At 39.6% G+C, this 14,058-nt stretch overlaps 1 protein-coding gene across 3 annotated transcripts in view; it reads left to right on the top strand.

Moving 5' to 3' along the window:
- The window catches only part of syne2a (spectrin repeat containing, nuclear envelope 2a), a 90,080-nt gene that overhangs the window by 49,713 nt on the left and 26,309 nt on the right, over positions 1-14,058 (top strand). For all 3 annotated transcript variants that reach the window (XM_074614846.1, XM_074614847.1, XM_074614848.1), the window contains exons 77-92: positions 845-977; positions 1,210-1,392; positions 2,038-2,187; positions 3,194-3,370; positions 3,770-3,925; positions 4,018-4,173; positions 5,519-5,683; positions 5,949-6,082; positions 6,257-6,446; positions 8,008-8,190; positions 8,457-8,570; positions 8,705-8,859; positions 8,957-9,104; positions 9,701-9,795; positions 11,284-11,515; positions 12,201-12,398. In XM_074614846.1, the coding sequence (XP_074470947.1) occupies positions 845-977; positions 1,210-1,392; positions 2,038-2,187; positions 3,194-3,370; positions 3,770-3,925; positions 4,018-4,173; positions 5,519-5,683; positions 5,949-6,082; positions 6,257-6,446; positions 8,008-8,190; positions 8,457-8,570; positions 8,705-8,859; positions 8,957-9,104; positions 9,701-9,795; positions 11,284-11,515; positions 12,201-12,398 (2,569 nt within the window). The remainder of the gene's footprint in view (positions 1-844; positions 978-1,209; positions 1,393-2,037; positions 2,188-3,193; positions 3,371-3,769; positions 3,926-4,017; positions 4,174-5,518; positions 5,684-5,948; positions 6,083-6,256; positions 6,447-8,007; positions 8,191-8,456; positions 8,571-8,704; positions 8,860-8,956; positions 9,105-9,700; positions 9,796-11,283; positions 11,516-12,200; positions 12,399-14,058) is intronic.

A 14,058-nucleotide genomic window follows, 5' to 3' on the forward strand; every position in this document is an offset into this window, starting at 1 on the left:
TGTGGTGACCTCTAGGATAATCACAGCCTCATGAAACTTTACAACCACAAACTAGAGACCTAGAGCATTCAGAGGATAGATGGATTTCCTAGGTAGACTGACAATAAGGGCGTTTATGAGCAGTTTCCACAACAGAAGTGCTCGCCATCCAATTGCCGAAAAATGCAATTCTTGCAGAATCTCCAAAATGACAAAAGTTTTTGATACCAAATCATAACATGGCTTTTTCTGTGGTGTTCCTCAAGGTCTTGGTGTCTTAATGTGGTATTTTGGTTGGATTTTTGATCATTTTTAACAATTCTCGAGTGGTAAAAAGTGGTTAAATTTAGCACCAAATCTGTACAACAAATGGTATCAACCCAAAAATTGCTGCAACAACTAATGAGACGTAATAGAGCATGGGGATGGTGATCATATACTTCTATCATACTTTCATCATCATCTAAGCCCCTTATACACTTTCACAATTTATTTCAATTAATTAATTTATCATTTATTTTTTAATTTCTGATTAATGACTAGAACAACTTGACACAGTGCTGCAGGGCTGGTTCCCAGCTTTCAGATGATGTTCAACTCTTCTCTGACATCTACTGTTGACCTGCTATCTCCCCCTGTGTCCCCCTAAAAAAGACAAAAATGGGTGAATGAAAAAGAGGGGGGTAGTGGAAAAGGTTGATACAACCTTCTGGGGATACTACTACATTAGGTTTTTAACTATTTCACACAGTCTTGTTTAGCAGTATTGGACCTGTGCCTTTAGTCTTTAACTCCCTCTGTGTTAAGGAGCGGTCATGTTCTGCCCCACTGGTTGAGCTATCTGTTTCTCTCATCCTCCCCACAGATTCCAGACCGTCTTTGCTTCGGTCAGTGAGTGGCTGGTTGGTGCCAACAAACACCAGAAGACTTGGTCAAACCTGGCCGACAGCTCGGACCTGAACCAGGAGAGTATTCACAACAACCTGATCAAGCTGCTGGTGAGGCTCTCTTGTCTACTCTGCACATTTCTATATCAAACATGTTTTCTCAGACTTTTTGGTGATTTGATTTCAATACTTGGCACACTGTCGACACTCACATTAAATGTTGGAAACAGAGATATTTAAATAAATCTCTTATAGACTTCTCAGCCAGCAATTTAAAATGCATCAGTCACACATGATACAGTAGATGATGTATTCTGACTCTGGTTGTGTTCTCATCGCCTAGGACTTCTCCATGGAGATTGAAGCCATGTCAGTTCAGAGGGCGTCTGTATCAAGGGAAGCCACTCAGCTGCTCAACCTGAGGGAAGCGGATTGTCCCGAGCTGAGAGCTCAGCTCGCCCAGCTGGAGGTCAACTGGAGTCAGCTGACCTCTGACCTGTCAAAGATACAAGAGCGCCTGCAGCAGGTACAGTATTTACAAAGAGTTTTCACCTTTGCTGGAGAGAGAAACCACAGCTTCAGTGAGCTGTATCTGTAAGAGAAATAGTTACACTGTGGTATAATTACCTCAAATGAATGACGCAATGGTCACGATGACTTCATCTCATGCCAGTGGCATCAAATGTCCTATTAACTTGGAACATTACTGTTTTATTACAGTACAACGTACTGGTCTGAATTCCAATGAAGTGCTGTTGTTTTTCAAAAATAATTAGGCATTGAGAAATCTCCTCCAGAGAAGGGGAGTGTAAAACTGTCCTCAATCAGCCCAAAACTGATTTCAACAGAGTATTTGGGAGGACTTAGAAAGGAAGTGAAGGACACTTTTAATTTTTTCCTCACCATTTATCACCAGTGAATGGAACCAGATATTCTACATCATAATGATTATTACACCAGTCCTGCCAGGTTTGTCTTGCAGAAGGTTCATTTTGATGTCGTACACCTTTAAGCAATAACCTCAGGAGTGAATGAAAAGATCTTATCTACCAAGAAAGATTAAATCATTTTAGAATAGAACCCAGCAGTATACATGAAATTAAAAAGATGTTCAAGTATTCATGTAAAGTTAAAATCCCTTTCCTCTTCTCTGTTGTCTTGTGTGTGTCAGCGGCTGCTGGCAGCATGGCCACCGGAGAAGCTGCTGTCTGATCTGGAGGACTGGCTGAAGAAGCTGGAGGCTCGGCTGAACCGGGAGAAAGAAACGGTCCTCAAGGCCAAAGATGCTGCTCAAATCACTGAAATCCTGCAGCACTACCAGGTACTTTTAACACCCCAGCCCACTTTGACTTCTTTTTTTTTTGCATCTTTTTCAACAGCAGTTCTATTTGAATGGTTATTTCAAGTCAGTGCTTTTATTTTAAACTTTGCCCGTCTACTAAATTTATAGAAATTTACTTGACATTCAGTGAATAAGCATCTAAAAATAACATATTTGTTCATCCTTAAGGGAACAGTGTGTAACAATTAGGGGGATCTATTAGCAGAAATGGCATAATATTAATAAGTTTGTTTTCTTTAGTGTATATAATCAGCTGAAAATAAGAATCATTGTGCTTTCGTGAGCTTAGAATGAGCAGTTTATATCTATATAGGGAGCGGGTCTTCTTCACAGAGGTCGCCCTGTTTCTACAGTAGCCTAGAACGGACAAACCAAACACTGGCTCTAGAGAGGGCCATTCACGTTTTCACGTTGGCCACTGTAGTTCTCCTACACGCTTGGCACACAGGAGATGTTTCATAAATTGTAATCTGCAACCTCACCGCTAGATGCCGCCAAATCCTACACTTTGCACCTTTTAAATGATATTACTGTGTTTCAACATCGCTACGTTATGTCAAATGATAATATAACAAATAAACCAACTATATTTTGCACAACCAAACACAAATCAAAGCTTGTTTTTTACAAATATTTCTTAACTCTCTTTGGGAAGAATTAGTAAAAGCAAATATTTACTTTGAAAGGCAAAGATGATGGAAAAAGTGAATATTTATTAATGCAATGAAAGCGCTACCAATGATTTAAAGCACTAAAAAACAGTAAGGAAATGCACGAAATATGTATATTACACTGTAAACATGTTTCTGGTCAGACACCTGAAATTAGAATCAAATTCATTAGAGAAATTGAGAGGCACCTCCATAATATCAGAGGAGGATGATGCATACTGATGCATATATGGGAGAAATCTAGCAACCTCTTCTGTTTTTCTTTCTATATGAGTGTTTGTATTGATTTCTTTCTATGTAATGTTCTTTCTCAGGAGTTGAAGGCAGGCTTGGTCAATGGGCAGCTCCTTCTTGACTTCCTGTGCCAGTCTGGGCCTCAGGTGATGGGAGAGGACGTCCGGGCTCTCCGCTCCGAACGCACGATGTTTGCAGAGAAACTCGGCGCCGTCAGACTGCAGTGGCTGAACCATCAGAGAGAGCTGGAGAGCCAGGTCTGTTCTTCAGCTACCGATAGACAGTAAAACACCACGACCTGTGGAATCTGAAATTACATGATGCAACTGTAACCTTTTATTTTATTTTCTGGTCTAGTATTTTTATGTAGTGCTAACCACTTAATATCTGAAATGTAGTGGAAGAGAGGCTGTACAGTTGTGTGGCTCAGATCTGGATGTTTCCATACAACCAAGTCAAAGAATCCAAAGTTGTATTATTATGGTCCTTAAAAGCTCAAACCCATTAGTCAAACCATAAACATTACTCAATTTATGCCAACAACAATGGAAAAAGCTTGTGTGACTCTCCAAAGTGACTAATAAGAAATGTAATTTTTCATTTAAGACTTTTATTTCTACACATGAATCAGTCCCCGTTTGGCTTTGTCCCCTCAGACTCGTGAAGCTGAACAGATGCATCACACTTGTGCGGACAGAGAGAGGCGGTTACAGCGTCTTCGCGGCCGGATAGAACAGCAGGAAAAGCAGCTGAATCAGTGGAAACGGCCCACCGGTCACACTGTGGCTCGTAAGACTCTGCTGGAGTGGGAGGTACAGTAACCGGATGGAAGCAGGTGTATGTTTGAACCGTCTCTCCCGCTGCCGTCCTCTGATCTTGAGACCGCTCCTGTTTTTTCTTCCAGGCTGCTGTGGGCAGAGTGAAGGAGGTGGCTGCAGCTTTGCAGGAGTTGAAAGCCACACGTGTGCACGTTGAAAAGGAAGAGGATCACCCTTGTGATATCTCCTTCTCTGGCCGGACGGAGAGTGTTTGTCATGCTTGTGTGGATTTTAGTCAACAGGTAAAAAAACAATCTGTTATAGCAATCAGAAACATGGAAAAGTGGTGCCAGAAGAAAGTGTATTTAAGTTATTCAGCAACATATTTAAGATGCCTTTTTCTGCTACAAACAAAATCTAATTGATTCTTAAATTGTGAAAATCCAGAACCATCCGCTTTGGAAATGACAAGAGCTGTTGCTTCATGCTTGTATAGCTTTTATACACACACATTTATACAGTATAACATATCATTAAAGCTACACTAATCAATATTTTTAAATGAACAATGGCTCAAATGATGTATACAGAATGTAATGTGCATGGGTTAGCTGGTAATGATAATAGACGATACAGGATTTTGTCGCGGATCATATCGCTATCATGGTAGAGAAGTGAAAAATAGAGCCTGATTTTAGAAAATACAGGAATTGACATATAAGAAAGAACAGACTCACACAATGTTGATATTTATCTTTTTTATTTATTTATTTATTTATTTAGGCTATTTATTTATGCAGGGGATAATATCGTGAATCACAATAATTTTGGCCTGTATAATCATGACATGAAATTTTCATATCAAGTAAGTTTTATTTGTATAGCCCAATATCACAAATTTGCCTCAGGGGGCTTTAAGGTCTGTACAGGATACGACAAAAAATAGGAAACCTCATCCCATGCCTAAAATCTACAAAGCGTTTTAGTGTCTTGCAGCTCATTGTTTTGTTTTTCTGGCCTGCAACTTTAGTGTTTTCATAATGCCGGTTTAAGCGTAACTATATTATCTAGCAGTAAGTGTTCAATAATATCTGAAAATTGAGGAAAAGAGAGCTTGAAGCAACTAAATAGAAGCAAACTTCTTGGTGTCTATGCTTTTCAGTTTGTTTGGTAAAATGTACACAAAATTGACGACAAATATTATTATGCTACCAGTTTTCACTAGAAGTGAAAGTGTTGAATACGTGCAGCTAGAAATCAGCAAATATGCGATTTTCTCACCTGAAATAGTCAAAAAATAACCTTCAGAAAATTATAAAATGTAAAGGCCTCCATGTCATGTACACATCATTAATCCTAACTAACTCAAGGAGTCCTCAAACTTTTTGATGATGCTATGATTTAGCATTATTATTACAATAAGTGTTTACATAATAAGTGAAGAACCAGAGCAAATGATCAAGCAGGGATACCTGGAGGATTATTTGTCAATATTCTTACATCTTTCATATTTAAGCAAAGTAACAGGAAAGTCTTGTATTTCTTTAAACAATGATCCTGGCCCTCAATAATAAGTAAATCCTTCCCGACTGTCAGCGATGCTGCATCACCAAACATCATCCTGTCTCCTTTTGTGGTAATTTACAGATGGAAACTCTGAGACCGGCTCTGCAACAGAATGTGGAGGAGTGGAGTTGTTTTGAGAGAGATCTGATGGAGGTTTCTCTGCACGCCACCAGGGTGCGCTGTGCTCTGCAGCATCAGCCTCTGTTCTCACTGAAGCAGGCAGAAGGACAATTGGACCTCCTCCAGGTGAGCAGAGGCGCTGTCCATCATATCTGGTACACATGTGCACATGAAAGCTCTACAGCTGCACCTGTCTTTAGTTACTCTGAAACAGCCAGTTGTAACTGCATGAAGCTAAAAGCCCCTCCATCTAGTTTTGACAGATTCAGTGAAGGTGTGAGCGTTCATGGACGTCATGCACTCAGTACTTGTCACTCACTATACTTAGGTTTTTGGGAAAGTAAATGCACCTCTGAAGTAAAAATATATAAAAGGTGATTTTTGTGCACAGCAACTCCAGGAGAAGGCCGGAAAAGGAGAAGAGCTTTGGGCGTCTGTGGACAAATCCTATCAGAGTCTTGTGAAGGCTCTTCATCATGGAACAGCTCAGGCGCTGGATGATCAAATGAGAGGAGAGCGAAAACGGTCAGTGGCTTTATGGATTTTGATATCAGAAGTGCAAATCCTCCTAACGTGTAGTCAGATTGCACATTTTCATTTTGCAAATGTCAATAAAATCATATACTGTAGCTTAATTCAACAATTGAAGCCTTACTGTATGCACATAAACATTATAGAGTACTGATGTATTATGTTCAGGTGGAGGGACGTGGTGCAGGAGCTAAAGGATGAGCACATGAAGGCTGGAGAGACGGTTTCCCTCTGGCAGGAGTACACTCACCTGTCTGATCGATGCTCCCTTCACATACAAACACTGTGGCGTCAGTGGGAGGAGCTGTCGAGATCGTCACCTCAGCAGGACACACGGGCAACGGTTCACTCAGTGGAGGTGAGTTTCTATGTCTGTACACCAAAATCCAATGATTGTTGATGTAATGCAACAGTACATTCTTGCAATATCGAAAACATTAGAGCCAAAACCATTTTTGAGGCCAATAACAATCTCAATATTTGAGTCGGCTGATAATCATTTCTTTACGTGAACACATAATGTACGTACAAAACATTTTTGTTAAGGAAAAAGTTGTGTGACGATACTGTAGGTACTGAGTGAGACTTTTTGCAGGAACTAACAACTTCTAGTTACTTATGAATAACAGTTATTTAACTACCCACTACCCCATGTTCTAAACTGGACTAAAAGCATTAATGTTTTCTTCCAGTTGAGTTTTAATTTCTCCGTGCACTTTAAACGCAAGGTACATATATAACATTGTGTGTAAGCAAGTTATGTAAATTAAAACTCACCTGGAAAAAAATAAAAATCACCTGTTTTCAGACATGAAAAAAAAAGTAATTTAGAAAAATGATCCTGGCAAAACCTTTTTTTCCGACCTGTTTCACAGATGAACAATTTTTTTTAAGTAACTTAGAAAAATGATCCTGGAAAAAACTTTTTGTCACCTGTTCTTTAGTCATAAACACGGAGAGAAAACTATTTAGATCAGACTTCGGAAAAATGGATCACCAGAATTCTTTTTTTGTCATTTGCCTCTCAGGGCTTCCATACACACAAACTTGTGTTTTGTTTGTTTAAAAATCTCAACATAAATCAAACTGAAGCAACTAACGTCCACAAGAATCTTTAATCTTGAAATTTCAAACAAGTTTACTAATGCAGAAACATAAGTTGGTGGCGCATACGATAGGATGGATCTGGCTTAAGACAGTAAGAACTCATTCCACTGATGATAAAAAGCTGCCACATCTTTGTACATTCATGTCAACGCTGACTTGTTTATTTAGGTCTTTTAAATAGTTGAATTGAAACTAATTTCTGGCATTGTTAAAAGTCACTGAGAGCAGGCGGAACCAAATTGATAACATGCTTATTAGAGTACTTGTTTTTCTTACAGTTGACCATTTTTTTCTTAGAACTGACTCATCCTGAACTCTATGACTTCCATTCACAATTTCATTCATTGTATTTCTCAATGACTGGTCTACTATTCTTGGAAAGAAGCGAATGGCATGCACTTATGGGCAGAAATAATAGCGATGGTCTGCTCTGTGTTCGTTCACCCGACCTCCTGTACTTGGACCTGCGTAGTTCAGATGCTGTATTACGTGTTGTTTTTCACATTCATGCAAAAAAACAAGCTTTAGAGCCTCCATTCATATGATTTTTTCCATTTCCACACCACTTCAAAAGTACACTAAAAGGTGTATTTTGGAATATTTGAGTCAGAACCATTTGTGGAAAACAAGATTTCCATTTTTCAAGAGGATAAAAAGCATCTTTTTAACGTGCATTGATGAAAATAGTCGGAAAGATGATGGAAAGTAGGAAATGCTGAGTAATTAAATCCAATGAAGGTTGCAATAAATAAACATATGGATTAAAAAACAGCCCTTATCTAACTGGTTGTTTTTTTCTCTCAACACACCAGAAGTTGCAGGATGCTGCCGAGGATTTGCAAAGCAGTGTGGGAGATGTGCTTGCAGCTTCCAAGCCTCTCATTGGTCGGCTAGAACCAGTGGCCGCAAATTTAATCCAATCAGAGACCAGACTGTTGTCGCGTGATGTCCTGCTGCTGAGCCAGGCAATGTCAGGAAAAAAGCAAAGTCTTCAGGTGAGGAAATTAGTAGAAATATATCACCTTCATTTTACGACAATAGCAGAAATGTTTTTTCCTGCTTCTGTCACAGTTCAAGAATTGATGAAAGATCATCTGTCTGACTAATGTAATATAAAAAGCTATCTATTATCTTGACATCAAATTCATCAACTGTCTAATGAGTGGAGCGCAGTTTCCCTGACTTTTAATATGAAACTGTTGCTTAATGTTCAAATTTCACAATTCCAGATTAACATTATCACATTTCTCTCTGTGTGCAGGAGGATTTGGAGCAACAAAAACTATTTCATACTCGACTGGAGGCCGTTGAAAAGCACACACAGAACACACAACATAAACTTAAGACCGGCTTGAATGACACAGACTCTGTGAAGGTTGGTCAGAATCACTGTCGTTGTCTGTAAATGATGTTTCTTGTACATTACTTCTTACAGTTGTGTTAGTTTTGTCTGGAGGGGGGCCCACAGTGAACTGAAAATGTGCTCTTTGTATGTACTTGGATGTGCAGCAGGTTCTCCTGGACCTCAGTGATCTGTTTCCATTACTGGTTGACGTCAGGGAGATGAGTGGTTATGTGACTCTTAACAACCAGGAGACGGAGAGGCTGCACATGCTCAGCAGGCAATGGGTTGAAAGCGTGACTCGCACATCTGACTTGAACAGGTTAGAGAGTTCAGTTCAAAAACGATGCACAAATAAAAATACATAGAAATGTGCAATCAGGTTGTGTAGAACATCCCCTCTTGTTTTTTTACCCCAGAGCGCTGCAGGCTGAGCGTCAGCGTTCCCAGAACTTCCAGGAGAAGTGTAAAAACCTGACGTCCATCCAGAAAAAGCTTGGGGAGGAATCATCATCTAATAAACCTCAAAGTTTCTCCAGCCTCCAAGAGATGCTGGCTGTCCATCAGGTACAATACACTTTTCAGATTCTTTACATGTTTCATTTCAGAGACATTGATTAGATTTGTATCTGACCAAATGGGACCGGCTTCAGGACTAAAATTCTCTGGGAATTACGGACTTCGAGGTGCTTCATGTTGTTAGCATCTGGCACAGAAATAACAAATAACTCAAATTTAATTGACAGTCTATCTTTAAAAGCTAATTATTTGTTGATGAATTATTTGTTTATAAAGGCTTTCCCTCCCCTGCATCTGGAGATCAGTCTGAACTCTAGATAAACTGCCCATCTGTATTCTGCCCACGCGTTACCAGATGACAAGCATGTTGACAAAGAAATATTTAGCAATTAAGGCTTGAGGTAGCTGAATTAATGAGCAATCATCAGCACAAATGCATGCCTAATGTATCACTGTGATTACGGCAGGACACTGGGAAGCTTAAGTGTCATTTGTTTTAAAAAGTCAATGTTATTTTGAAGCAAAACGTGTGTCTTAACTACTCTCCAAATGGTGTAATTTTGTGCTTTTTTTTTGTCTAATGTGGTACAATAATAAGTCTGCTTTCATTTATGAACCTCTCCTGTTGTCTCTCACTCCCACAGAGGCTTGAGGCTGAAATAATTACTGGACACCAGCTTCTGCACGGCCTTCTCTGTCATGCAGTCGAGTCCATGGAAACAGAAACAGGAGAGAAAAGGTCAGTGATGGAAAAGTCTTGGAAGAGATTAAATGGCAGTTTTAATTCTTAACAAAAAATCTTTTAAACATGTAACAAGCTTAATGAGCTTTCAGTTCCACAGTCCAAAATACTGCATGTATCATCTTCCTCCTTTAAGCCCTAATTTTCCTTTTAAGTCAGACTTGCTCTAGTCTCTTAAATTCACCTGTTGCATAAAGCTTCCCTTTAGCCTGTCACACAATGCATTATGAGTGAAATAAGACACTTCACAGAAGAGAAAAAAATGATGGATGCAACAGCGATACCACACAAAGTATGGTAGAAAATAACAAAAAGGGAAAAACATCATAGGCCAAGACTATCCTTCTATGTCTCCTTTCAAGACCAAAATGAAGTTAATAAATTCACAGAGGATCATAGCACTCCTCAGTATCAGGAGTGCGCTCAGCTCAGCACACTCCTCGGTTTGATTGGTCAGTCTAATTCATAAGAGCAGCAGGTGTTTTGCACCATATTGGCACCAGAACAGCACCTATAATTCTAAGTTATTAAATAGTTTGAGTGCACATTGAAGAAGCTGTATTTTATTGTCAGTTGTGATTTCTTCCTCCTTCAAGGTTTGTCTTCCTCTGAAGGGCTCATAATTAGATAAGACCCTCACTTTAGAAGTTCAGCAACCAATCAATGGGGCCGTGTCAAACACACAGTTGTTCGAGAGGAAGATTTCATTAGAAAAGGGGGAGCTTAAACTGATAGTTTATTGGTAAGGCATTATATACGCGAGACATGTGATGCATCAGTTAGGGCCAGATGTCAGACCTCAATACTTTTGTGGAATGATAAAAATGTTTTACTGATCAACTTACTTTTGGTATTTGGACTGAAACTAAAACCAAACTACTACTAACAAACTGGTAGTAATCTGATCAGATCCTGTTTCCTAATGACGTAATGAAATTTGAGGTTTTCCGGTCTCATTCCTTTCTTCTCTTGCAAGAATCACACACATTGGCTGTACACTGCTGACTCGCAACTAAATGCAGTGTGTGCAGGTGTTTCCTGCCCTGGAACATTTAGATGTCTCTTTCCACAAAGCTTCCTTAAATCATTTCTTTGGAAAGCTCCTAAATTTTTCTTTTATTAAGCTAAAGGAAAATGTCTTCTCTTGCCCCTGCTGGGATTGCTACTTACGGTTGTAAAACAGTCTTAAAATCCTGCTGATCTTGTGTTGCTTTAGCAATTGCCTGTGAAGAGACTATGACAGACCCATTTGTAACTTTTCCTCGACCATTTTATGTGTTGACTGCTTTGGGTTTTCTTTTACAAGGAAAGTGTATGAAGCTAATTTCCATTTCACTAAACCTAATATCCCAATATGAGTCACTGACATTTCTCATTGGATGGATGCCAAGACTTCTGCCAAGAAATGCCATCAGTTTACAGCAAGTACTATTGTTTTTCTCCAAAATAAAACAAAGCAGAACCTCTTCTGTTGCTTCTTCACAGATCTGAACTCATGGCACAAGTGACGTGTATGAGGGAGAGCTGGTTCAACTCTGTGGCTCTGGCTGGCCAGCGCAGGTCGTTGATAAAAGAACGACTGGGCTGGTGGAGAGTCTACCGTCGTGGCTCGAAACTTCTGTGGAAGCTGTTGAGGGACGTTGACCCCTTGTTGCCCGCTGCTGGACCTGCTCTGTGTTCACTGCATCAGCTACGAAGCTGCGCGGATGATTGCCAGGTTAATATGTATGGATGTCAGTGAGAGTGTACAGTCAGCTTTTCACATTAAAGGACTTCACCCACAAAATGATCATTTGGATAACAATTACGCACCCAGTTTAACCTTGAATTCTTGAAGAAAACTTTGTTTTTCTCACATGCCTCCAGGTGAACGGAGAATCCAAAAACAAACAAAATTCTTGATGAATTGAAGTAAATGGGGGGCGGTGTTTAATAACAGCAAAACTATATCAAAACATCAGATTACAAACTCTCACACAACTTGTGCAGCGTAATCCAAGTCTCATTTATCCAGTTGTATGCTCACTACTTCCCAAACACATGCATCTTTGCTAAAACCTTACTATTTAACACACTTCTGACTTGCACGGACGAGTAGCGCGCCTACGCAAGTGTGAGACTAAACGCGGACCCCATTTACTTCATAATATTCATCAAGACGTTTTTTGATTCTCCGTTCACCGTGGAGGCAGGTGAGAAAGACAGTTTTCTTCACTAATTCAAGGTAACATGGGGTGAGTAATTGTTATACAAATTGTCATTTTGTTGGTGAAGTATTCCTTTAATGAACAAAAATTGTATTATATAGTGGTGAAATAGTAAAATTGTGTGCCAAATGTAATACTTTAATTTGTTAAAAATGCAAAATGCTAAACACTGTTGTCCCCCCACATCTTTCCTAGTGTGTTAAGGACGCTCTGGGTCTGCACTCCCCCGTGTACACCCAGACGCTGGAGGCTGGCAGACATTTATGTGAAACCATGACAGAGTCTGAGAGTCAGAGCCGACTGCAGTCAGAGCTGCAGGCCGTACAGGAGGCCTGGGAACGAACCACCTCACTGCTGGAGGGGAGAAGAGATCTGGTCAGCACAACTGTTCAGGTAATACCAACACGTTTATTCATTATTTTCATTTGTTATGTTACATCTTCCATTAGATAACTTTTTAAAATGATTTAAAATTTGAAAAAAAATTATTTAAAATTTGAAAAAAATTATTTGTTGGTAAGAAAATCTAAATGTCACGTTTCATACAATGTAATCAGACAACTAAATAAGTCCCAAGTAACATAAAAATATTAAGCCTTTCAAAATAAAGCTATAAAAAATCAAAATTAGAAGAGCACTCTGAGAGCGCAGACCTTGGCTAAGGCCATGCACTCTTGCCTTGTCAACAAAAATTAATTTGTGTATCCACCCCATGATTCAGATTCTTTGACCCATGCTTCACCCTTCCAACAAGTTTCATGAAAATCATTTTCCGTAATCCTGCGAACAAATAGACCGAAAACATGACCTCCTTGGCAGAGGTAATTAAATAAACATGATATAGTCCTAGAACCAAATTCACTGTTCAGTCTACGCTTCTGAACCCTAAACTACAGCCAAGGCTAATGGCAAATCAGAATAATACAAACATTCACTAAATGTTTTTCAATGCTGCACATAAATAATAACTCTCTTTTGCTGTGGATGTGGCTGAAAACCAGTTTAGTTGTCCTTAACAGGAAGCACAATCCAGTGAAACTTGTAAATATCGAGCAGCTTCGGATTGGCAAAATCCAAAAGAAGAGCATCTGTGACAGTATTAACAAGGGAGGGGTCAGCTTTACATGGCCCAGATCCAGGACCAAATCCTTCCCCAACACACACACACACACACACACACACACACACACACACAACCTGGTGTGTTGCCCTGGCACCGACCTCCAGCCAAGAGGGATCAAAGAGAAGCTCAAATCTATCCATGATCCACATCCAGAGACGGCTGGTTACCAGTGTCTGTCTCTTTCATTCCATCACTGTACAGAGCAGCACTCGTATATCCTACAGGAAGGCATGGACATACGTAGAATCCAAAAATATATTATGAAAATAAAGTAAGATGAGCAAAACAGGCAGGCAGAAATGTTGGGTAAATACTGATTGGTTAATACTTTAAATAACATTGTTGATATTTTAGTTAAATGACGGCCCCTCTTAGCTTAAGCTCTGACTGATCACGGTTATCTGAATCACAGAAGGGCTGCTCAGCTTCATGAGCTGTGTTAATAAATACAGCATCTGAATGTTTTGGTGGCCAGGCCCCAGCAAGGTCAGGGAAAGTTGTGTTAACCCCTTTAAGCTAAACAGGATCCTGCGGGGGAAAGGGAAATCCCTCTGAGCAACATGTCAAAGATCACACAGAGAGTAGCATTAATGCACAAAGTAGAACTGACAAGCAAGAGACCAACTTGGTCATCATAACGGTCATGTGAATAAAGGTTTGTAGGAACAGAAAGGGTGCTGAGATATGACCTATACTTTGGACTTCATTTACTAAAACGTTTGTTACACAGTCTTGGTCCTTTCAGCATTTGACATGAATGATTTAGTCTCTCTACGCATCATTTTCAGCATCTGAAAGATGATTGTTTGTGGAAGTATTAAAAAAATTAAGAACAGAAATGGCATTGTACAATTCTGCCTTTTACATGGTTTTACAAACGCATTTCTAGGAAGCAAACTTATCCCTTTACTGTAAAGGCGACAGAGCCAA

Source organism: Sebastes fasciatus, chromosome 18, assembly GCF_043250625.1.
Source record: "Sebastes fasciatus isolate fSebFas1 chromosome 18, fSebFas1.pri, whole genome shotgun sequence".
Taxonomy (NCBI): domain Eukaryota; kingdom Metazoa; phylum Chordata; class Actinopteri; order Perciformes; family Sebastidae; genus Sebastes; species Sebastes fasciatus.